The sequence below is a fragment of the Meriones unguiculatus genome, chromosome 17 (genome assembly GCF_030254825.1).
Source record: "Meriones unguiculatus strain TT.TT164.6M chromosome 17, Bangor_MerUng_6.1, whole genome shotgun sequence".
Taxonomy (NCBI): domain Eukaryota; kingdom Metazoa; phylum Chordata; class Mammalia; order Rodentia; family Muridae; genus Meriones; species Meriones unguiculatus.
Window position 1 is genome coordinate 76120799 of NC_083364.1, and position 26867 is coordinate 76147665.

The 26867-nt window shown below is 37.8% G+C and overlaps 1 protein-coding gene across 24 annotated transcripts in view; it reads right to left on the reverse strand.

Moving 5' to 3' along the window:
• The window catches only part of Robo2 (roundabout guidance receptor 2), a 1624501-nt gene that overhangs the window by 511851 nt on the left and 1085783 nt on the right, over positions 1-26867 (reverse strand). For 2 of the 24 annotated variants that reach the window (XM_060370660.1, XM_060370659.1), the window contains exon 1: positions 17854-18859. The exons of 19 other annotated variants lie outside the window; for them this stretch is intronic. In XM_060370660.1, coding sequence (XP_060226643.1) covers positions 17854-17914 — 61 coding nt within the window. In that variant the 5' untranslated portion in view covers positions 17915-18859. Of the gene's footprint in view, positions 1-17853; positions 18864-26867 lie in introns of those variants that run through there. 3 more of the 24 variants (XM_060370641.1, XM_060370648.1, XM_060370653.1) reach the window with 3 other exon arrangements.

A 26867-nucleotide genomic window follows, 5' to 3' on the forward strand; every position in this document is an offset into this window, starting at 1 on the left:
CAAATATTGAGGGTTAGTGGGCTTACTAAGCTAGTAAGATGGCCATGGACAAGCATGTGGACCTGAATATAAATCTGCAAAATTGTGACCGGGAGGTGGGTAGAATCAAAAAGATTGCTATGGCTTGATGGTCACCAGCTCAACTTTAGGCACAGTGACAGATTTTGTCTCAAAGGAATAAGACAATATATTCTAAGTATAATATAGAACAACTGAAATTACCTTCTGGCCTCTGGCCTTGGCATTCACACAGGCTAACACACACACACACACACACACACACACACACACATACACACACACACATACATACACACACACATACACACACACAGCATGTACATCACTTAGACTCAACCACAAGACATTTTGAGATATCAAAAATTGTAATAAAGTATGGTCAATGAGTAAGTGACATTTAAATAAAATGCTGTCCTGCTCACTGATTTGTATGCATCAACTATGTGCAATTTCTCCCCAAAAATGCAGGGTTGGACTGCATGAGAGAGAAGTAGGTCTGACTGTGTCAAAGGTAGATATTCCTTTCTAGCTTTGTGGAGAAGTTCCAATGTTACACTGACTTTACTGACTATGGGAAGCACCTGGAGAATGGCCTTAAAAGCAAGATGGGGTGTCTGAAAGTTGGCAATCACTTATATATTATTTCTGTTCTCTTGTTGTTACCAGAAATGATATAAAACAATAACTAAAGTTTAGAGATCAGTTTGCATGCCAAGCCTTTTGGATATTCGCAAATGTTTCAAAGTAAGATTTTACAGTCACCAAAGGGTAATACCCTGCTTGGAACTGTTCATTTAAGATAAGGGGACCAGAAGAAAAACAGCAGAAAAGGAACTCTAGCTTAGCTAGCCCATCTAAGGTATTACTTTTCACACTGATTACCATTTTGCAGTTCTCTGTGGGACAAGCTATCAAGTTTTTCATATTCTCTTAAACTGCATAGCCCCAAAGGGTTCATGTTCATCTAGTAAGATCTCATTAGTGTGGAAGGCAGTAAAAGAATTATGTTCTGCATTCTGCTCAACTAGTTCATCTAATTACAATTCTCATGCATATAGAAAGGAAGCTCACAATAGCTCCTAACTTTTCCTTTGATCTGTATTATAATTTTACATTAGGTACCACCTATAGTGTGAGCCAATAATAACTGACATCAAAGTTTATTCAGCAAAAGACACATCATTGCTTCTAAGGATTTTCATAATACTGTCCTAAAGAGTTGCTAGTGAAATTATTCTAATATTGTTACATTATTGCTCTTTTGCCTTCATTATTTAATATTGTTTTTCTAAAGTAGCAAGGTCCTGCAGAAACTGTAAGTATGACCATCTCTGCTTTCAGCTGACATGTCTCTTCCTCAAAAGCCTCTCCCAGCACTAACATGTGTGCCTAATCTGCTCAGGTTCTTCACATGAAATACAGAAGGAAAAAGGAAACTTCCATTGTGTTTATGCCAGGCTCTCTGATGCAACAGTCCAGAAATGACCACTACCATCTTGTGACCTTTAAACTGGGATTGGGAAGATGAGAACGCCTGCTCGAATGTGGTCGATGGTAGCTCAGCATCCAAGTGGGTACCCTAGTAAGGGGAACAGAGACTATTTCTGACATGAACTCAATGGCTGGCTCTTTGACCTCTCCCACACCCCCTCCCCGAAGGAGGAGCAGTGATGCTAAGCCACAGAGGAGGACTTTGCAACCTCCTGAAGATACCTGATAAGCTAGGGTCAGATGAAAGGGAGGGGAGGTCCTTCCTTATCAGTGGGATGAGGGAGGGAGGGAAGGAGGGAGACTGAGATTGGGAGAGAATGAGGGAGTGAGATACATCTGAGATACAAAGTTAATAAACTGTAACTAATATTTAAAAATAATAAAATAAAATAATAAACTATAATCGGGCAGCTGGCTGCTTACATGCTCTCTGTGCCTCTTCTCTACTTTCCCCCCAGGCCCTTTTAGTGTTCTTGCTTTGCCAGCATCTCCCTCTTCTTGGGTGTCTAGATTTCTGATTGCTTCCCTGAAGAATTCGTTTGCATTTATGCATGAAATAAAACATTGGTTCTTTTTTCCTTTCCTGCCAACATTTTATTAAGTCAGTAGGCATAGTTTCTGGGAAAGAGGGGGCTCACAATAGTTTTCTGATGTGAAGAAATAGAATTTCTTTATCGCTTTGTTCTTGTATCGCTAATAGAGATGTTAAATCAGACCTCACTCAAGGCTGATCTCTAGACATCACTCACCAAATCGTTACATTTTCATCTCTGATTGCCCTTGGGTATTACCACCACCTCTTAACAAGATGTTTCACCTCTACAGAGGGAAAAACAGGCTCTGAGAAGGAGCATAGGGTGTTTTAAATGTTGTTTGCTCTCATAGTTAGATGAAAGCAAGTATTGCTGGAAGTGAAAATTAATAAAATGATTAGAAAAGGCTGATGTTTCAAAGATAAAAATGAGAGACAAGGAATGCATGTTCAATAACCATACTTGGATTCATTTATTTTCTCTCCTTTAACATCCTACTGATACCGAGCTGAAAGGTAGTATGAAAAGCAGCAAATTAAATGCCCTGAGTGTTGCTCACAGGCTTTCCAAACGAGAGCTGTTTTTCTATCTATGAAGTCAGTTGATCAACAAGAGTCTTAAATCTCAAGCAATTTTTTGTCTGAACTATGCAATATGCTATATAATGAAATATGAAAAGACATAACAAGAATTATTAATATCTTCTGTAATCATTAATGCAAAACTATCCCATATATAAAATACTCAAATATATGTATATACATATAAATAACAACTTCGTAAGCCTCAATGTGTCCTTTAAATGCAACTGCTCCTGGGTAACTAACACCTGCCACCCATAATGCTCCCTCATTAGATGCTTCTCTAAGCTCTCCAGAGCATTGCAATTAGTTTCTTTATAAAACAAACTGAATTGCTATTTGGATATTGTGAATCAGATCTGACTAAACAACACTGTACAGAAGAGACTAACAGCAGGTTTTTACTTCTATGTCATGGCAAACATTGCCAAGATGTGAGACGGGCTAACTGACTTTTTGATAGTACTTCTGAGGATATTTTGACTGTTTTATTTCATTTGACAGTAGTCACAATTAACAGTTCATAAAACACTATGCTTTGAAAAAGACTATCACAGGTATTGGACATTTAGCAACTTTGTTTTCAAAAGCTTGGACAATGTATAAAATCTAATTTGCAAAGTGGCCAGAGTAGAATGAAGACCTTTCTTGTCTGCCTTTTCCCCCCATTTGAAGCAGAAGGTATTAATCACTCCCTCTGAATGGCAGCTGACTGGAGCTATTCACTGAGTAGGGCATTCTTGCTCTTGTGGCCCCATGAATAACTCTCGAGGCTTTTATTATGGCTCTGAGTGGACTCTTAACAGCACAGCCACCCTTTAGTAGCTCTCATCCCCTCAGGCACCAGAAGGATTAAGGATAATGGCTGAAAGAAAGCATCATTGCTAAAAACAAAAGTTTTCACAGGGGAAAAAGAAAAAAGAAAAAGTGGCACCGAAGTGGACACACTGTAGACAAGTCATGATTCATGGCCTGTTCTGTGTTCTGCCTTTTTCTCTTGCTCAATACACTCTTCAGTTTTACTGATGGAGATGAAGCAAGCAACCCAGTGCACTTCTCCTAGCAACCGAGATCAGCCAGGGAAGAAGGCATAGCCTCTGCTCTAAGAGAAAACACAAGAATTTGGCTCCATACAAAGCAGACACACGTTCTTTTGCATTTGATCCCAAATTGATTATCAAGAAGGATTCAGCAAACGCTAAATAATTTTGTTTTATGGGAATGTGAACATTTCCTCGAACTAAATGTCAGCTGGTCTACTTGTGATGTGGTGATGTAGCTGGCCTTCAAATTCTAGTCAAACAAACTGGTTCAAATGTCCAATTTTCATTTTTATTTTTTTTTAATTTTATATTTCTTATTAGTTACATTTTGTTAATTCTGTATCCCAGCTGTATCCCTCATTCCCTCCCCAAAGCCACACTCCCTCCCTGGTCTCCTCCTCAGCCCCTTTCCAAGTCCACTGATAGGGGAGGACCTCCTCCCCTTTCATTTGACCCTGTTTTATCAGGTATCTTCAGGGTCAATTTTCATTTTTCAATGCACCTGCTTGGTGACCTCCAATAACTCAAAACCTTAAATCGCCCAGGTGTATCTGTTCATTTCTGGGATCACTTCAAATGCAAAAATTACACTCACACTCATGGAGTACTCTGTGTGTATAAATCTTAGCATTGAATCCTACCAGATAAAAGCCTATAAAAGCATTTGTCTGGTTTCCATAGTTGTGTTCTACCTTCAGTACTTGGTTAAAAAGATGTTTAAAAAATTCTTCAGAGGAGAAAAGTTGAGCTAACATAGAACTTAATATCAAAATAAGAAGAAGCATTACTAAGACCAACAAAAACCCAGAAATTTTTAAAATTTCTAATGGTGTGAAAATCTCACAGAAAATACAAGAGATCTTGATCATGGAAAGTTTTCTTCTGAAAATATAAGTGGCCTGTGAAATCTAACGAGAAAGGTAGGCCTCAAAACAATTGTTTTTATTCCCATTTTATACCCATGTGTCTACAGAACCAAAAGAATAAAAAGCTATATTTACCTCTAAGTAAGTACCCATAGGTCCTCCTCTTATTTTCCACATTTGACCTCACCCAGGTTTCAAATCACAACAATAGGAATAAAACAGTTGAGAGTATGCCTTGTTCAAAGTCTTATGTTTTCATGAGAACTGGTAAAAACAGCTCCAATATACTTGCTACTACTTTTTTCTTTTCTTTTTTCTTTCCTTTTCTTTCCTTTTCTCTTCTTTTCTTTTCCTTTCCTTTCCTTTCCTTTCCTTTCCTTTCTTTTCTTTCTTTCTTTCTTTTTTATTTTGTTTTGGTAATGGCTCTAAACACACTGAACATGCTTTAAGGAGAAGAGGGACAAATGACAACATCAGTAGTTGGAAGTGTTAGGCTCATGTACAATGTGAATACTTTTGTATTGTTGGTTTTCAACTTGAAATTAAAGTTGTTAAAAAAAAAGGACACAGTTGGACAGTTGGACATGGTGGCTCACACCTTTAATCCTAGCACTCAGGAAAGCTGAGGCAGGTGGATCAATATGAGATTGAGGCCAGCCTGGTATACAAAGAGAGTCAAGGACCACCAAGACTATGCAGAGAAACCCTGTCTCCAGAAAAATAAATAAATAAATGCAGAAGATGCATGGTGCTACATGCCTCTAATCTTAGCTCTCAGGGGGGTAGAAGCAGGTAGATCTCTGAGTTTGAGGCTACCCTGGACTATATAGTGAGTTCCAAGCCATCATCAATAATGAGATATCATTTCTCAAAATAATAAAAATGCAAACAAAATGTAGTGAGAAAAATCATTGTGGCACCATCGAAGTAAATGTTCTAAACTTTTAAATTTCATTTTGCATGGAGAAAAAAAAAAGTCAAGTGTGTTGTACCATCCTCTCTGCCTTCACTCCTTCCTTTCCTTGTCTTTGTCAGACAAGAGTTTCTAACCCAGGATAGCAGGGGATGACCCGAAAAGTCTAATAGTCTTCTCTGTCCCTCCTGCACAAGCATACACCACCACACCCAGTCCATACTGGGAATCAAACCCAGGGCTCCATTCATGCCAAGACAGTACTCAACCAATGGATATCCCCAGAACCAGCATTTCTTTTTATAGGCTGAGGCAGGAGGCTCACTATGAATGGAAAGCCTGTCTGGGCCACATTTAAAGGACTGGCCAGATTCAACAAAACCACGAGACTCTGTTCCAAAACAAAAGTATTAGGAAGTTAAATTTACTGTTTTCTTTTTGTATTGAGTTTCTCCTACAACCCATAACAGGAATGAGAAAGATAAAATAGGATTTGGTTAAGAAAAGTACGTATTGCTGAAATATATATGGATGTTTAGACATAGAGGCTATTGTGTGCAACAATGGAAAAGTGAAAAGTCTCTTCTGTTTAAGTGTATTAACAATGCACTCAGCTTTCACTAACTACTACACTGTTATTTGGCAACACGAAGACATTCACTTTAAAGTTCCCAAGTGAAAGAGAGAAGGCTTGCTGCAAAATTCATCTTAAATTCCCCTTAATTTAAGGTAATTTTCAAAATTACATTCTAATTTTCACACATCTCAACAAATTATTTTAAGCATATTGTACCATTTGCTAGAACTTGGGAGCACATATCTGAAAGCTTTAAACTTTGACTTTTATATATAAAACTGTGCACATATTAAAAGAAAAAGTAAGGACAGCCCTGATTCCAAAGCTCTCCTGTTTCCTTCCTGCATATGGATGTATTAATTAGTTCTAGCCATGCCAGAAGTTTTGGGTACATTCCTGAAATTCCAGGATATTTGTAAGTTTGTGGTTATTGTTTAGATTTAAATGCTGTATAATAGAATATGTGAGTTATAACCCATGATCATTATCTAATTTCTAAAAACCTAGTGGCCAAAAACAAGAGAACAGAATTAAACATCAATCCTAGCCACAGACATTTAAAAATGGCCAATGAAGCCACAGTGTTGCACAAAGTTCTAGCTCAAGGTCAGGAGCTCACATTGCTTTTTGTTGCATGAATTTTAAAAGCTACACTTATTCATAAATAAAGGTAGTTACTAGTAATGAGAGAAAGGGGAAGAAAATCGCAGAATTGGATATTTGCCCATTTTACACTTGCATCAATGTATCATTCCATCCTAATCAAAACACAAGCATGGAATACATGTAGTTTGGGCAAAAGAATGTATTCGGTCTATATGGATAGTAAGGTTACAAATGTGGGCATTGTCTAGTCTAATGTTTCTTCTTTAAAACCATTCAGCTCTAATGTACTCAATCAGAAGTACATAAAATAACCTAAGAGGGAAGGAGGCCTTGAAGATCGCACAGTCAAAGCTTTTGCATTTCATTGTGTTTGGTTTTGCTTTTGTTTGTTTTGTAAGAATCCAGACATTTACTAAAAGGAAAAATAACTCTAGTACAGAAGTCCTCCCTAAGCAGTAAGGATATTTTGTGTTATTCAGGCGATGCTTTCTGACACACACACAGATACCCAATATACAAATCTTCACAATGGCTAATTGTAATATGGTATTAATATCAATCTCTTTATTTATTTAGAACCCAGTAGGTTTGTCTTACACACACACACACACACACACCTCCATGGTAAATTTCTCAAAAAACAAAAACCTCGGTAAAATATTAAAAATATAAATGTTAAATATAAATCTACATGAAACAAACTATAGCATTATACCATCATATGATATCAGTTAACAAACTTTGCTGTTTGCAGGACGCCGCCCTTATTTGCCCCTTTCTGTCATAACATTATTCACTTGGGAGTGCTAAGCATTCTCTGATCAGCATATGATGTAATGGAAATGCATGTCACAGCATGCCTGTCACAGTTGCATAGGTGAGGACACAGATGAGTTCACTTAAGCAAAAACAAAAATTTTTATCAGTTACCTGAAGACTCATGTTAGATGTACCTCACACAATTTATCATGAATGTGTATCTCCAGTGAAATCTAAAGCTAATGTTTGATAGACAAAACCCCTTTCTAGTTAGTTCCTTGCCTATACAAGTCAGAGAATAATGATATAATAATAAATTGACTGTTTAAAGTACTATATAACACTTTAATGAGTTTTATGAAATATCAGGCATAAATCAGAGCATTGTACATAGATTTTCCAATACATATTCATTTATTCCTCATTAGACTCCGTGATAGAAACATTAGGACAGCCTCAGAAAGCTCAAATTGCTTGCCCAAACTGACTGTGTAGTTTTCATTTACTGTAGTACATTTTTTACACTGAGAGAAACTACCTTACAATTAAGCTAAACTCTTCACCTTTCCTGATCAAACCTCTGTCCACCATGGGCTATTTCCATTCCTCTTTTTTTTTTTTTTTCTGAAATGCAGTTTCTTATTTTTCTTCCCATCAAAAGTCCCTATGTAATAAGGGATCTCTTTATGGTGGTAACACTTCCTAGACTATACCAGCTAGAAACCAAATCTTTCCCTTTGGAGTTTCCACACACTGTTGTGTATGTCTTCAAAAACCATCTACCAGACATTGCTTTTCTTTCAGTTTTTAGACTGGTGGAACATGCTTTTAAGTCCTCCTCTTCAATTTTGAGTCATTTCTGTGATCTCGCTCTTATAACTTCACTTCAATTACCATATAAAGTTTTCAACATTCAGTTAACACAAGTCAACTTTCCACATTGCAGAGATTTAAAGAATATAAGAGGGAGAAGACTCAAATATTGATTTAGCACATCCTTGTGTTTCTCAAAGAGCACAGCAAGTTGGCTTGTCTATAATCCAGCAACCTACAAGCATGTGTTGAATACTAGGAGAAATGTGATGTATTTGCAAATGAGATTTCTCATTCTTCAGTTCTAACCTTTGATGATGTACATTTTATATTCTTTAGATCTCTGCTAAGTGGCAGGTTCACTTGTTTTTACTGAATGTGGAAAAATTCACACTGAAATTGAAGAGCGCTTAGATGACCAAAATTACAGGAAGAATTCAAAATTTGGGCTACTAGAAGACTTATTATTAAAATATGAAATAGTTTCATTTCAAGTTTTCAAATTGAGCCTATATTGTGCATTCAATAATTTTGTTGAAAAATATATTTAGTTCATGTACTGCTGGTGAAAATGTGGTGGTAGTAGTGCCTTAAAAAATAATATCACAGTTATTCAAAAAGATTAAGTGTAGAATTACTATATGACTAAGCAATTTCACTCTTGGTTAAATAAAAACATTCATGTTCAAAAATCAGTGCACACTATACAACCTAAATCTTTATAAAATATCATTTAATCTTCAGTGTGATAGGATATTATTAGTAATAAAGGAAGTACTAATGTATGGTACAATAAAGATGACTTTTGAAATTATTATGCTAACATAAAGAAACCAGACATAAAATACAATTCTGTGTGTTGTGTTTGTGTGGTATGTATGTGTGTGTGTGTGTGTGTGTGTGTGTGTGTGAGTGTCTTTGATTGTTTTCTCAAAAAGTCTTACTATATAGACTTGGATAGTGTCAAATTGACAGTGATTCCTGTGTCTGACTCTTGAATACAAGTATACACTACTAGATCCAGACCAAGATATATTCAGTGTAAAAAGTAGATAAACAATTCATTAGGAGCATAATAGAAGTGAATGATTTTCTGTATTAAAAAGAGAGGCAGTATATATGAAAAAGGGCAGAACAGTCATTTCTTTTTTATTCATTTATTTATTTTACTTATATTTTATATATTTTTAACTTTTATTTTTTATTTCTTAATTTTTATTAATCGCAGTTTATTCACTTTACATCCCCCCTGTAGCTCCCACCCTCCTCCTCTCCCAAACCCACCCTCCTTCCCCCTTCTCCACCCATTCCCCTCCCCAAGCCCACTGATAGGGGAGGTCTTCAGCTCCATCTATCTGATCCTAGTCTATCAGGTCTCATCAGGAATGGCTGCATTGTCTTCCTCTGTGGACTCGGCTGGAAACAACCCAGATGCCACTCAGTTGAGGAATAGATACAGAAATTGTGGTACATCTACACAATGGAATGTTACTCAGCAATAAAAAAACAAGCAAATCATGAAATTTGCAGGCAAATGGTGAGAAGTGGAAAAGATCATCCTGAGTGAATTATCCTAGAACCAGAAAGACACATAGGGTATATACTCACTCATACATGGATATTAGATATATAATATAGGATAAACATACTAAAATCTGTACATCTAAAGAAACTAATCAAGAAGGAGGACTCTGGCTAAGATACTCAATCCCCATTCAGAAAGGCAAAGAGGATGGACATCAGAAGAGGGAGAAAATAGGAAACAGGACAGGAGCCTACCAGAGAGGGCCTCTGAAAGGCTCTGCCCTGCAGGATATCAAAGCAGATGCTGAGACTTACAGCCAAACTTTGGACAGAGTGTAGGGAATCTTATGAACGAACGGGGAGATAGTAAGACCTGGAAAGGATAGGAGCTCCACAAGGAGAGCAACAGAACCAAAAAAATCTGTGCACAGAGTCTTTTCTGAGACTGATACTCCAACCAAGGACCATTGATGGAGATAACCTAGAACCACTGCTCAGATGTAGACCATGACAGTTCAGTGTCCAAGTGAGTTCCCTAGTAATGGGAACAGGGACTGTCTAGGACATGAACTGATTGGTGTGTTTTTGATCACCTCCCTATGAGGGGAGAGCCACCTTACCAGAACAGTAATTTCTAGGGTGAAAACTTTTTTAAAATTAGTCCCTGGTGGGGGGCAGTTTATTCAACTCTGTACTTACACCTAAAATCACCAAACAATATGCTTTAATGAAAAAATTTGTGGCATATTGAAGTGCATCTCTATAAGGGTAATTACAAAACGTATGTGCAGACCAAATTTAGAGTTTATATTTTAGCCTTTATCTGAGATTTGAAAATAAAATTTCTAGTTAAGACTTATGTGAGATATTTTCACACTTCTAGACTGAGTATTGAGAAATATCAAAAGTTAGAGGCAGTGAAGGGCAGAAGTGACTCAGTTCTGCTGGCAACTGTGCCATCTTGAAATGTGAGTGTCCATCCCCAACACACAGAATCACACATAATAAATAAAAGTAAGTTTTTAAAAGTTTATCAGTACTTAGAGAAGGTTCTACTTATTATATCCCAAATCATATCTCAGTTTAGCATCTATTGTTAATCGGCCCTTGATCATGATGACAGTAAATACAAGATAATGACATGTGTCATGGGTAGTATTACATTTTAGCTTCCTTTCATACTCATAATTATTACAGAATTATATGTTTGGGAACTAATTTTAGCACTTATCTATTTGATTCTGCTTCCAAATTAAGGCAGCCATTTGCATTTGTTGGTAATGTTTTACAAAAATTGAAATATGTACTAAATGCATAGAAAAGTCTCAGTTCTTGAACTAAATGTCATAACATAAATCAGCGTTCCTGGAAAGGGGTGGCCTTTAAGGCATATCAGAATCATTTTAAGAAGTTCATTGTCAAAATATGTATAGCACTCAGAGCTATGTTAAACAATTATAGCAATGTTCATGTGGGAGGAATGAGTGAGTGACTGTGAAAACCACTGTAGAAAATACTCTTTGCTTATTAGAGTAAATGACCAATTCTGTGCCTCTTTCCAAGCAGAAACACACACATACGGACACACATTCACATTTTGTATCTCCTCTACTGGGCCTAGTCATGAAACAGAGCATCACAAAAGCAGTCCATAAGCACACATTCATTTCTTCAACAGATATTTGACTGTGTGCCGTGTGTCCGCTAGTGCTCTGGGTACTGGAGGTACACTTAGTCATAACCAAGTCCCTGGCATAATTGCTTAGTGCAGCAGTCTGATGACAAACAGACCAAGATCTGGCTAGACTCAGTGACTTCTAGCAGAACAAGTTAGTGCCTCCTGTTTCTGTGCATAGTCCTTGCAGAGGCACTAACTAGGGACTCCGTCCAAACTTTAATCAAAACTATTTATGAAAAGGAATTTCCTAAACCTTAGAAAATGCATATGATCTCCTATGAGGATTTAAGGTAAATGTGTTTCGAGTCCAATTAATGAAGACAATATCACCAGGTAAGCCAAAGCCAAAGGTTATTAAGGCTATCTTATTTGCCATTAGAAAACATCAGGCCCCAAGCCCAGAGCTCTTCACAGTGAGGTTATGCCACTACTTGTCCAACATCTTCTTGGTCCCGTAAGCCAAGATTCTCAAGAGCTAGGGAACAAAGAAACTTGAAATTACACAACTTACTGTGGGATGACTAACAAAGTCTCTCACTGTGGCTAGAGGACCTCACATTTAATTTATGACAGATTTGTCACATGTTGACAGATGTTCTCTAAGTGTAGCGTTCTTAACTTTAATTGCAGACCTGCTAATATGCCCATCCATTTACATTTCTTAAACCACTGACAATCACACACACACACACACACACACACACACACACACACACATCTTTCTCCAACCTGAGGTGAGTGATATAAAATCCATGTTTAAGACATACAAACAGGAAAAACAACTAGTACTTACTTCCAAAGGAGCAATTTTAGATAGGGCATCCAACAACTACAGTTTAAACTTATGCATCCTCCAAAATCCCAAAAGATAGCACATTTGCCATGTGGCAGGACCTTCTGGAGGTGAGGTCTAATGATAAATGGTTTTTGTATGATTTTGTAGTGGGACCTCAGTGTCTTCCCTTTCTTATCTTTTAGTTCCTTATCACCACATGAGCAGTGATGCCTTTCCACTGTTGGCTGACATGAAGTTCTTCATTCTTACATGCCCAGAGCATTCAGACTTAATGTCAAGGATGGAGACAGCCAAAATTGTAGGCCCAAAATGTGCATTTTCTCTTTACATCTCGATTTTATAAAAATCTATTTTAGAAAAAAAATCTGTTTTAGAAACTGAAAGTTTTGGGATTCTTTTTTTTAACATCTGTGTTTCTAAAGATATGCTAGCAGAATAGGACATCATTAAATAATTGAGAAACTTTACCAATAATAAGATTTCAATAAGGGCATTTTCTGTAGAGGAAAAATCAAATGCAAAGGCCTCGAGTCATTTAAATGATGTCCCCTACAATTCTAAATCTCTATATATTCTAGCTAGATAGTCTGAAGCATTGAATTTTGATGGGGGGAAGAAAGTCTGAACTCACAGAGTCTTGCATATCTTTGCGCCAGGTTTTGTGAATGCCATGAGCAGAAAGCTACAGAAAAACACAGATATGTATTAAAGGGCCTATTGGCTTAGGTGTGGAGAAGTAGGAATGGAAAAAGGAAGGGATGCTTAACAAAACTTATGAAGTCGAAGGTATATGTTAATAAAGCAGAATGAATAATTCTAGAATATGGGTAGATTTTGATGTTCATTGAAAAATATTTTCCATCTTAGCATGTGTTTAAAATTGTTCATAAAATGTTGGGTGGGAAAAAAAAGACCTCCCCCCCCAAAAAAAAGAGCTAAGTTTCAAGTGTTTTTTTTATAATAGGCGAGGTATGAGTTATGAGAACAAGTCAAGAACGAGTCATAGTTTGGGATCATAAAAACTGTGACTAATGAAGCTACTTATGAGATGGAAACAACTACAACATAAATATGTTCTGTCTTAGGCTTGAATATGTTATAGTGTAGTGAGGTATTAAGCAAAGATGCCACCTAGGTGGACAGAGCTGGCACGTACCCTTCCAAGCCCTGGGCATCTACTGCATACAGACACATTATGGGGAATCCTCATTGACCTCCAACTCGTCTATGAAATGATGAGGTAGTTTTTAGAGACCTCAGCATGAATATGGATGAGATGAAAGAGTATAAGGAGTGGTTGTAATGAAGAAGAGAACATTAATGACTGAAGCCTGGTTTCTCCAACACCTCTTCGAGTTATAGATAGGTAGTTCGGGGGGCATATGGTATATGCCACAGATGGTGTTAAATATCCATTTTGACATAGCACTTGGCTAAAAGACTCAAAAAAAAAAAAAAAAGAAAAAGAATCCTGCAATATTCTCCCCTCAAAAGACTATAATCATTCAAACGATCTTCATTCAATGTTTTTTTTTTAAGAAGGAAATTAATAACATGTCATGTATTGATTGAGATTGTCAGCTCTACACCCGGCGAAACTGACACATGACAATTCTGCTTTTTAGAAAAAAAAATCTATAAAATAGATTCTTCTTGAATTCAGATCTTGAATTTCTGTTTGTATAGGTTTGAAAATATTGCTTGGTTTTCGATCACTCACCAGGCCACAGGGGAAGAAGATGGTGTTTGATGGTCTAGTATAGGTTGGTAGTCGGGGAGAGGGTTCCCCTTATCTGAGAAGTAGAGGAGGGGTGAAGGGGGAAGAGGTAGTGAGGGTGGGGCCACAAGAAAGGAGGAAGGTCCTATGATCAGGATGTAAAGGCTATATATATATATATATATATATATATATATATATATATATATAAAGTTTATTTAAAAATATATAGTTTACTTAAAGAAAAATGAGGATCTCTAAACCAAAGTAACATATACCTAAAGCAAACAACTATTAATTTGACACCCTTAGATGCAGATTTACTCAATTATCATTCAATAAACACTATGAAGATATTCTTCGCTCTTTAAATGTCTCATCCTTTTACAATGTCCAAAATAGAAAGAAAAAAAGGAAGGAAAGAAAGAAAGAAGGAATAAAAAAGGAGAGGAGGAATGAGGAAAAAGTACAGGAAGGAAGCAGAAGAAAAAAAATAAAAATAAGAGTGAGATGATCATCCCACACCTTTTTTTTTCCCCCTAACATTGGTCGGAAAACAAATTGTACATAGGAAGTAAATTTATATTGCCTCAGGGACTTCATAAACACACACATACACATACATACTTTTACTGTCAAAGATGCTATTTTTACAAGCTGTTCAGGAGTAAAATGACAAGGCTGGGTTTGTGCGTGTATGTATAATGATGACTTTTACTTTGAGATTTTCTTGTTTAATGTTCTAAGTAATCCTTTTGGTTTATGGTCCACATGTTGCATAGCATCAAAGGTTATTCAAACAAAGCCAATTCAAATGTAATATTACTGCTTAGCTACAAGAACAAATTTCAGGTTACTTATATGCAATTCAAGTTCTGAAATGGGCTACATATGGCTACGATAATGAGCCCATTACTGAAGGAAGCACTTTAGTAAAATGTCTAAACCTATATGAGATTATGCATCTGCACTGTGCACACACATTATCTTTATCTCCCCAAATACCACGTGTGTCATTTTCATTTAAGAATAGGTAAGGACTAAAGAAGAGAAAACCATTATCATTGTGAAAACACCTTTCAGATGTATTGTGAAATTATCCATTTGAAATATGGGATGGGATTATAATTTCATATCTTGCAATCATTCAAATTATATACCTATAACTGATTGAAAACCACTATTACTTCAAAAACTACTAAATAAAGCTAAACTCTTAATACATTCTATATTGCAGGGAGGAAAACCTCCATATTGCTATTAATCTGTTTCAAACAAAAAAAAAATCTTCACAGCAAAGATTTATTTTTTGAAGTTCATCATCAGTTCACAACTAACTTAGTATTTACTCTCTATGGCTTGCTAAAGGGAAAGATTCTAAAAAGTCATAAATAATATTAGCACATATTTTCTATGAGGAGGCAAAACTCTAACATTTTTTCATGCACTATAAAAATGCACATATAAATAACCCACCAAACAAATTTTAATGCAAATCTATGTATCATTTGTCACTGAATAAAATTAATTTCTATGTTGAGCACAAGGATAGTCAGTATATCTTTGGAATGGTACAAGCTTCTCTAAATTTGAAATTCATGTGGAAAATAAGCCCATAGCCTCAAGAAGGACAATAAGTAAATAAATATCACAGAATTCAGGATGAGCACAGAGCTGAGAGTGATTGTAAACACCAGCCTCCTCATTGGATATGTGAAAGCAGGGTCCCAAACCTTGAAACAGCCTAGATGGCAGTATTTCCCACATCCCAAATTTTCAACAGTCCTTGTGGAAGAGCTGTCACCATTCTGAAGTATCCAAAGACAATCCAAAGTCAAATGTATGGTTATATTCAAATTCAGTAAGAACAACTATAATTGCTTTGACCCAGCACTTACTAAACACTAGTTTTACACACACAAAATTTAGCATTGCCTCTTTGGTTTTAACTCTTTTATCTGGAGGCCTTTTTATTTTATTTTTTTTTCCATTTTATTACTATGAACTCTTGTAGATGGTCCAGACACAAAAACTACCTCCTTCATTTACAATGAAACAAACAAACAAAAAGGTTCTAGATATGTCTTTAAAGAAGGGAAAGGAAAAAGGAGGAGGGAGAGGAGAAGAAGGAGGAGACAGAGGAGGGGACATGTAAGAGAAAGAAAAAAACAGAAGAATAAAACAGATAGGAGGGGTAGAGGAAGAGAGGAAGTGTGAAAGAAAGGGAGGACAGAAATTATGTAAGGACTGATGGCCCAGCACACTGGTTAGTTGCATTTGTGTCATGTATCTCCAAACACCTTAGTACATTAACTGCATTCTCTAACACCAATCTCTTCAGATTCCCTCTGTCACTTCCATGGAGCAATGCAATTGTATTCTTCTTCCAGACTCTGATGTTAAAAATGGTGACAATTCTATATTCTAATACATAGTTTATAAATGCATTCCTATAGGAAAGTCGTAGTACAGTAATCAAACATTTGTATCATATAAACCTCTCTATTAGGATAATATCCATGCATTGTAAAAATAAAGCTGCTAGAAATGATAATGCATGAATAATGATTATAGATATAAGTATAGAAATTGCCACAATGTATCCAAGTGACTGAATCTTAAGCTTCTACTACTTTTCAGAGAAAGAGAGAATCTGTGTGCCTGCAGGCATCCCTGTCAACTGGAGGGGCACATGAACTCATGCACTCCACAACTGAAAACAGCCACTTGGCAGCGAGTAAACTCATCTGTATTGCCTTGTGTTTATAGAGAGCCTTCCTTTTGAGTCTGGTGCTCAGGTTCTGTAGAGCAGCGGCCAGAACCACAGTTGGCTCCTACAGATGGACAATCACAGGCAATGTCTCAAGTAATGAATTCAAAGGAAAGTTTATGTAGCAACACGTTATCTTGGATATCTTAAATATTTGCATTAATATACCTCAGATTCTTTGTAAGCACAACAATTAAAAATGGATGTCATTGCCATGCTCAGGGTATGGGTAAGTAGCTTAGTCTAATCTTTACAAACACTTGTCATCGATATAAAAATCAATTGCTCTGGAAAGCTAATACCATACACACACACACACACACACACATACACACACATACACATACATACACAGTTTCAAAGAAAATCGTAGTATGTTCACAGTTATGAAAATTCTCATTTAAAAAGCTACCTAAAGGATTGTGCAATAATCTTACAAGAGCCTAATATTCAGTGAGGATATCCCAGGAAACTAACTCTGAACAAAAGACAGGAAAACCAGAGGTAGAAAAACTGTCTGCTCGACAGAGTGGCTCAGCCTAGTGAGAGACACCTACAGCACCTGTTCCAAGTTTCCATTGTGTTTGCTCACTGGGGTCCCAGCTGAGGGCTCTCAGCTTGCAGCCAGCCCTTGGTGGATACTGCCTCCTTCCTGGAGCCTCGCCCAATCTCACTTGTGACAGTTTTCTCTCTGTGATCTAAATCCTTCATTCTGATTTCATGCTGGGATAGCATTCACTAACACGCAGGCGACACGCTTTGAACCTTGAGACACCCAGTATCAAATTCTACTCATTGAATACACCTTGAAGTATCAGCTACTATAGTTCTTCAGTTGAATGCCTAAGCCAAAGTTTAGATATCAGAACAAATACCAAACAGAGAGTGGTCACAATCGCGCTGGGCTCTTTCACGACATTGTCTTTAACAGTTATTCTTCTAAGCTGCGAGAGTCCATGACTTACTGTAAAACTCCTCACTTAGTTAATTACAGTCATAACAATAGGTGAACGTATCGTGTTCCACTAGCAGCAGGTTAGAAACAAAAGACTTGGAACCTGCGCCCCTGAAGAGCTTGTGCATGGCCAAAACACACTACCAACTACACTGTCATTTTATTTAAAAGCCACAACAACCTCAGAAAGAAAGGGGTGTTTTAACTCACCATCAATCCGAACGCAGAGAAATCCAAAGAGCAATAGTAGTGTAAACATCAGCGGACTCATTTTGACATATGAAAAAGGATCCAGATTGTTTAAGAAACCAATCCCAGAGAGCAGAAGTACAAAAATAAGTATCAAAAAAAGAGGTAGGTCCGAAGTTTAGACTTTCCTAGAGATTAATTAAGGTCAAGAAGAGCAAAATGGCAACATCGGAAGGAGTTGGTGAAGCGCTCTGACGCGGGACACGTTAGGAGCCATCCAAATGAACCCAGGGGACTCCAGAGCCGCTGTACTTCCACGGGATGGCTCCCCAAATTCCCACAAATTCAGCCCAGCTGGAGGGACTGTCCACGTGCCTCTAGCCCTGTCTCCTTAGACTCCGTTGCAATCCAAACACAAATTCTTTCTTCAGAAGTCAAGATGATGGGGGACAAAAAAGACTTAATTCCTAGAAAGTGTTCCACAAACTTGCCAACGCGCTGCGGAACAACCATTGGCCTGCCCAGGGGGTTTTCTCTCCCCCCTGGTCTCCTTCTCCGTAGCAGCACCACTTCGCGGAGTTTTGTTTTGTGTTGTTTTGTTTTCACTTAACTTCCATCCTAAGGATGTGTCAAAGCAGCACTTTATGAGCCTGCCGTCCCTCTCCTCTGCAGCCCGGTCGCCTCGCCTCCCTCGGAGTCTCTGGTTTCCAAAAGGAAGGAAAGGGGGAAAAAGCAGCACGGCTGGGGTGGAGAATGGGAACTCCTACGTGGTGAGGGAGCAAGGAGGGAGGCGAGGAGAGGAAGCAAAGAAAGAGGGAGGGGCTGGGCTGAGGCCGTAGCCACCCCGGAGGGGCCTCCCCGGAGCGATGTAGCATCCAGCAGCTGCGGGCCAGAGCGGCCACACCAGGGAGCCCTGGACCTGAGAGCCGGGAGGATGCTAGCGCGTGGTCCAGCCTCCAGGAGCAGTGCTGCCTCTAAGCTCTTCCCGGGCAGTCACTGTTCGGCAAGCAGCGGAGGCTGCGCAGCGTCTGCCTCCTCCTGCAGCTGCCAGGGGACTGGAAGGACTTAGAAGAGGGAAGGCGAGGAGGCAGGAGAGGAAGGGAGGAAAGAGCTGCTCTTCCTAGGTCTCCGAGAGGGGGTGGGCAAAGAAGGGTGTACCCAGATCTCCCTCCCTTGCAGGGGGACGAAAGCCCGCCCCGGGGTCCTCGGAGCAGGGGTAATAGGGCAAGCGATGAGTCCTGGGGAGGGGATGGAAATGAACCAATCTGGAGCGGGTTAGCTAGGACTGCGATTAGCCATCAACTCTTTCCCGTTCTGGGAGCCTCCCGGGCGACCCCCTGTTTCCCTCCTCTGGAGGGGTGAGGTGGGCTTCCAGCCTCCCGCTCTTCCCGCGGCCCGTTTAATGGGCAGGTAATTTTCTCGGTGAGTGATTTCATGGAAGCCCTTCCTAATTATTCATCGCTCTGTCTGCTGGAGCTGCACAAGGGCTTTTCTAGAAAAAGATGATCTTCCAGGACCGCGGACACAGCCTCATTACCCGTTAAAATCACACACACACACACACACACACACACACACACACACTCACACTCACTCACTCACACACTCACACACTTCACCTTTTACCTGAAAGAAGAAGCTAGCAGCTAGCCAACAGGGAGGACAGCAGAGGGAATGTACCTACTGGAGTGGAAAGGTTTTGTGTATACTGCCTATGTGGTTGTAAGTGAACCAAATCCAAAAAATAAAAACAAACAAAAAATAGATAAACAAATAAAATGAAAATAAAGTGCAAGAGGGAGAGAGAGAGTTAGCGCGCCCGTGCTAACCTCTTTCGGCCTGTTTTAGCCAAGATCGATGGCTAACTAAGGAATCCTCACGAGAAGGGAAGGGTCCGCACCCAGCAAATGTTGCTCCGTCGCCTTCTGACTGCCCAACACTGACCGTAATTCCGGACTTTTGTGATAAGAGTCTTGCAGAAGACTCTGGGAAAGGAGGAGGTCCAGGATCAAAGGACCTTGAAGGAAGTGGTTTTCTAGAGCCGTCGCCCTCTCCAGCACTTCTAAAAGGAAATTCGGAAAGCAGGCTCTGACTTAAGAACGCCGATAACACAGCTAGACTTCCAGGAGCTCGGGCGGAATTTCAGCCCAAACAGGATAAAAGGGATACATTCCAAGCAAAACCTGCCACCACGGAATGCATGCCATTAGGGCTGGGGATAGTTAGGGAAGAGCACTTTAAATCAGATGGCTGCCGCTGTCTAAGTTGCCCTGGCGTGGCCGTTGTGGCCGGGCCGAGAGTGATCACAGCCTCCCTGATAGCGTTTTGATGCTTGTTCAGGTGATTATAGAAGCGCCTGTCCAGAACTCACGCAGGTCCCTGAGAACAGAGCTGGCCTCTGCTTGGCGAGTCTTTAGTTCCCCCTACTGGAAAATATTAGGAAAGCGACTGTATTTCAGGCCATTTGATGAGGAGCCTTTTGTTTGGTGGGATGTATTTTTTGGTGCTTTCAATGAACTTAGTTCTACTTTGCTCATAATGAGAAATGGGGTGTTTCCCTCAAAAATGACCAACGACGTTTAAGCAAGCAATTAGGAGAGTTCTCGTGGCGCTCCAGCAGGCTTGCTGATGATGGCAACAAAACTGTCAGGCAAATGAGTGAACTAAGCCACTCTTCTCAAGAAGCAACAAGAGTCATTTAAGCAGTTTTGAACTACAATTTTTTTTTACCATAAAGAAAAAAAATGAAAGCACTTCAGAGTACTGAAATGATATAACCTGAATTCTGCACGTATTTTCTCTGAATTAGTATCATATTTTTTTTAATAGCTTTAAGGGAAATAAGTTATGTGATTCAATTCACCACCATCCCAAAACAGGGGTTCTATAGTAGGTAACAATATGGCAAGGGAAAATCCAAACATGTCCTGGGTTAACATCTGTTATTTCTCCAGGTTGCTAGAAAATAGTTGACGATTCTATAAAACTTTCAACTTGGACATTGGACTAGCTTTTATGTCAAGGACTGGTAAATAAAACACTGTCTTCCTCTTCTACACAAGAAACCCCTCCTCTGATCTTAGCCAAACTATAATGATCCTGAATTCAAAACGTTTTTTCCTGCAATGAACCTAAGTTCTGTAATGATATTCTGCAAGAATTAAAAATCAAATAAACTAACAAGACTTTTAATTTTAAGAAAGATCTAGGAAAAGAAAACTGACACACTCATTCCGAAGTTATCTTCTAGGTTTTCATTTAACTACAAGAAGCCTTTCTTGGAATGACCTATGAATCTCTTCTAGAGTCAGAATGAGTGTTTATAGGAAGCAGAAAGAATGGGTTGGAGTGCACCCACCCAACAATTCTTTCTCTCTTCTAGGGTAGGAAATGCTGCATTTTATCTCACTGAAACACTTCATGTGCAGACTTTTAGGAATGAGCTACACCAAGGAGAAGAGGAGCAAAGGGGTATTCAATGATTATATTTAGCAGTCAGTTTTTGGGAAACATTAGTGCCTTTACATTCACAGCTTCCTGATAAAAGTCCCAAAACAAGGTCACTGATTTCAGACTGGTGCCATCTTTTGCATGATTATTTCTACTAAGAAATTAAGGCTGTAGCAAAGCTATTTTGTAGTTTATATTTTATGTTTTTCCTGAAGAAAAATTTGGAAGTGATTCATTAACGAATACTTTGTCAAGATCTCATTTAATATGTAATGTGTCTAAAGGAACCGGGATATTATATGAACGTTTTTAAGGGAAATTTTAGGGCAATAATGTAAACATGTACATTAAATAAGCAACAGTAAGGTGCCCTTAGTCAGAAATTTAATGTGGATGATATTAAGTCCAAGAGAACCAACATCATCACTTTCTGCAAGATTTCACAGAATCTGAGCTAGAGATATCATGTTTCATTTAAACTTGATGTGTTTTAAGTGAACATCAATTATGATAATTTTTTTCCTTTAGTTTTTTCTTCCTTTGTAAGTAAACATAAGTCTTTAAAACCTGAGTCTTGTGGTAGAAACTAGAAATTCCATTTTCACACATGAATAAGTAGAGAAGCAGGAAGAGGAGGATAAGGAGAAAGAGAAAGAGCAGGAAGAGGAAAGAAAGTTAAAATTTCATGTATCATTAAGGAACCAGTTTTATCGTCAAACGCTACCTATTTGTAGACTGTTCAAATAAATTTTTTCTATGTAAGATTGCCTTAGCATACAATTTTCTCAAACCAAATTTAAACAAAATATATGGGTCATTACCTACAAGACACCAGGCAATTAAAATAATGCATAAAAACTCCTGACCAGACAAAAATGATTTGCTTGCTCCTGCATTCTTCTGTTTTCTCACGTTCTATCACTCTCCAGAAAGCTTCTGGGACAGAGAAGTATGAGAAAATTTATTCTTCTGAAATAAATTGGAATTTCTGATTATAATTAATTCATTTCCAGGCAGTCATTAATACGTATCAATATGATGAGTCTAGCTTATATATAAATGCATGTATGCACATTTGTGCATGAAGAGTATTTTGATCCAATCCATAGTTACTTACCTAACTTCCTTTTAATAATATGATTTTATTGAACTATATCAATATTTTGTTTAAAAATGTTTTTGCCACATATATTCAAGAAAGAAGAACTTTCTTGCACCAGAATTTTAAAAATAATTTTGCTATTGATTGAAGACTTTAGGAAGATTTTTGAATAAATGAAATAAAGCAAATAGCATATAGTACGGAGGCAGACCTTCTCTTTGCATGTGTACTGTAAAAAGAAAAACACATCAGGGAGTTATGAAGCTGTGGTAGAATAAACAGTGATGGCCAGCAGGCTAGCATTAGCATCATAGCTACACATGTCCCAGGACTGTTGTTAGAGAGAACCCGTGTGACAGCATCCAATGTAAATGTGTCTTGCCTGTGAACATGAATACCCACCATAGCTCACCACGAAGGCAGCATCAAAGGTCCAGCATTACTGTCAGTGTTACATGATTGTTCCTTCTACCACATGGCAGCAAATGGAGATGTTTTCTGGAGCTTTTTATTAGAGCTGCTGAGGTGGTATCTACATGCAGGTACAATTTTCAATGTTCTCAGGTGTGTGTGTGTGTGTGTGTGTGTGAGTGTGTGTGTGTGTGTGTGTGTGTATGCAATTGTCACAAGAAGTTATGGAACATCATTTGGTGCATTCAAAGAGGACCAGAAGGATCAAGAACAAAGTTGGAGTTAAGTGAAACAAGGGCTGAACATCAGTGCCTTCCCAGTGCTTTGAAACATTTCCAGTACACATCATTTCAGAAAGTATGTTATAACGAAATCATGAAACAGAATTTATTTTTCTAGTTTGTAAAAACCAAAAATTTATCTGACACCCTTTTAATCACCTAAAAGTATATCACAGCTCATTGGTGAGACTGGATCTTCATTGTATTAGTGCAAGGTTTCAGGAATCCACCATCACAGGGTCAAATGATAGTCTCAGTACTTGACCAAAGAGAATTTTCTTTATTTTATTTTCTTTCTTTCTTTTTTTTTTTTTGTGGCAAGACAGTGATTCCTGCTTTGTTTGGTCTAATATCTTTATAACAGATTTAATGATACCCACCATTAGAGTTACAAAAACTTCAAAACTAAAGTTTTAGCCATTGACCATGAGAGGGTAGGGAAATGTGTGCAATGATTTTCTTTATTGTTTCCTTCCTGAGATCTCAACTTCTTATTTCGGTAAGAGTGTCTAAAAGATAAATAGTGATACACTTTCTTTGCTATTTTTATAGTGCAATATCACAAAACCATGAAAATCCCTTTGATTCTTTGCCAACCTATTTCAAATCTGTCTGCTCCAATCTGTACTTCACGTCATCATATTTTAGATGCACACACTGCAATCCTAAAGGGAAACCTTATTTTGAATCCCAACCAAAATTTTATTTTTTTAAGAAAAAACAAAGTTTCAAAGATTTAAGGAAGAACTCACCACACCCAAAGATTCCAAATTTGGACAGATCTGCTCATGAGTTGCCATTCAAAGATGTATGATAATGGATCCTTCACATTAAGAATATGATGCATTTCCTTCCTTATAATAATATATTGGCATTCATCCAAGGGTATGTGTGACACAATTGACCTATCTATGTGGTTCTATCAGAGAAGAACCAACCAGTTTGAGGTCAGATTCTGGTTCCTCTCCAGTATCCAAAATATCTAATTTCTGCCTGATTAATTTTGCCTTTCTGTGAAATAACTGAATTTCTTACTCAAAATTAGAAATATTTATGATGTTTTTATTGTTAGATTAATGCTGAAAATTTCAGGAATGTATTTTTGTATAAAATTATATCTGTAGTTATTCATTCCTTTCCTTAGGGGATGAAAGGTGAAAGCAGAATAAACCCCCAAAGCTTTGCAAGACACGTAGCCTGGTGAATGTAATGAGAAGTAAGGAGATCTTGTCACTGACAAGGAGAAAAGTGAGCACTGATATTGAAGTTATTCCTTCACCTCCACATACTACCTGCTTGAAACACTCACACGCAGGAATGGGAGTGCATGCAAGCACACACACTCATACACATACACCACAAACAACATTTCAAGTTGGATGAAAACCCTTCTTCTTAAGCACTTCTTAAAAATTAATGCATTACTTTAAAAGAAAAGAATAGGAAGTGATTTGTTATTTGAGTAACTTTAGCTTTTCAGTTTGGTACTAATATGGACATAAAAACTAATAGAGAAGCAAATATTTAAAATAATTAATATCAGTGCAGTTTGACTTTGATGCAAAATGGGTAAGTCTCTGTCTCCCTGCCTTGTTTCTTTTTTAGTTTTCGGTAAGTAGCTCCAATTTTATATTTATAATGAATTAAAGTATAATTTATTCAGTATCTAACATGTCATAGATATTGTCTAAATCCGTCTACACTTTCCAGCTATCTGTAAAACATCTCATGATATCTCTATCCTATAATTTCTCATTTTTTTTTCTAAATCACTCATTAAGATTTTTTTCTGCAGTTATCTTACAAACATTAGTGTTTGGGGTATAATTGATGCAGTCAAGGTCAGTGAAAATTATATAGCATAATGAGCAACAAAGGGGGTTGTGTTTTATTGTTGCAGTTTTTGTCATATGTCTGTACAGCTGGCTTCATTCCAGCTTGTTACTTACCTTTTATGTTGTTTCCCTCATCTCTACTACCCGCCAAAAGAACACATTCAAAGGCCATCACGTGATAAAGCTGAAGGAACATTTACAGGATTTCTGATAGTCTATTTCCCAGCCTTTGTTTGGAATCATGACTGAACAATCAAAAAGAGATGAAAAACTATTTTATTTTAAAGATTTCCAGATGAAAATTCACAGTGCTCATATGCAAGCTGTTTACTCATCATTAGGGAAACTTTAGTCTTCTCTAAACTAATGTTGAAGGAACATTTTCACTCCATTGTCTCTGCAAAGAGCAGGGATAACAAACGTGGTTTGAATGGCGTAACAGCAGAGCAGGGTAGATCAAAACTAGAGCTTGAAATCAGATCTAACGGCAGACCTGCACTATCATCTTATTTCTACCTCTTTCGAAATCAGATTAACTATTAAACAGTCAAACAAAGCTAGTGAGGACAGCTTCAGCGTAGGGGATTGATTTAAAAGCTTTAGTGGTGGTGCGAGTCTGGAGTATTATAATGAACTTATGTTGATACGACAGTTATTTTGTGAGTCAAGAATCATATCTCATCACATACACGGAGATGAATAACCCTAGCCTCACTTGCGTGTAAGTTAAAGCGTATGTTTGTGTCCTGGCCAATGGATGAGCAGCACTTCTCTCCTTAGCCTCTGAAAGTTTGAATTTACTATCATCCTGATGAAATCTACAATCATCTGGGAGATAAACCTCTGGGCATAGCTGTGAGGGACTTTCTCAACTGGGATGATTGAGTTGCAGAAACACATACTGAGTTTAGGTGGCATCTTTTCATAATCTAGAGTCTTAGACTTAGTATAAGGGTGCCTATAGTCATTGACCTTTGCTGCATGGCTGCTGATGAAATGTGACCAAGTGTCTTAAGCTTCTGCCACTGTGATATCCTTTCTTAACTTGGATGCAAAATAAACTCTTCATTATATTGTTTTAGCCAGGATTGTGTTACAACAATGAAACAAGTAAATACAACAGCCTTTGGGATTCTGTCCCATGTCATTGTTTTACAGACTCTGGTTATTCTCCCTTTGATTAGATTACCAAACCCTACTGAAAAACTGAGACTGCAAGATGGGATGAATCCATCTAAAAAATGGTTGCTTACATCTATTTCAGAGCATCTTACTCTTCTTCAAAGACTTTGGGCTGTAACTACTATGCTATAATTAAGTTTCATTAATACCTAAGTTTGAAATAAAATGCATGGTAACAACTACAAAGCCATTTGTAGCAATCTAATAAAATTCTCAGAATCCATGTGTTAGTGACATTAATATTCCATTTACTTAAGAGTATACTATTAATTCTGTGATAAAGAGTAGAACTAACGAAGTGCAAACAGAAGAAACTGTAAGTATCAAAATTTGTAGATGAAATTCATCAAGAATCCCAAGAAAGCCTCAGTATCATATAGGTTAGGCCTGATTATTCTACAGCAATGTTTCTTAACATTAATATGTATATAATTAAAAATAAAACTTTCATCACATCTCTAAAGAGCAGTCACATTTGGTGTGCCAATGTCCCCTAGAAATGCATCCTAGATGATGTTCACAGTCAGATGGTGAAATTTTGAGGTGGTGACTGTGTCATGAAGACAGAGTCCTCAAGATTGAGATTAATGTCCTTATATAAAAGACTGTAGAGGAAAACTTGCACAGTCTAGCAGGTGAGGACACTGTAAGAAGTGTCTGTGACTCAGGAATCAAGTGCTGATACTTGGCCTTTTGAATTCTAAGCCAGGAGAACAGGAGAAAAAAAAAAAGGTTGTCATTTAAAAGTCTTCCTATTTGTGATATTTTGTTCAA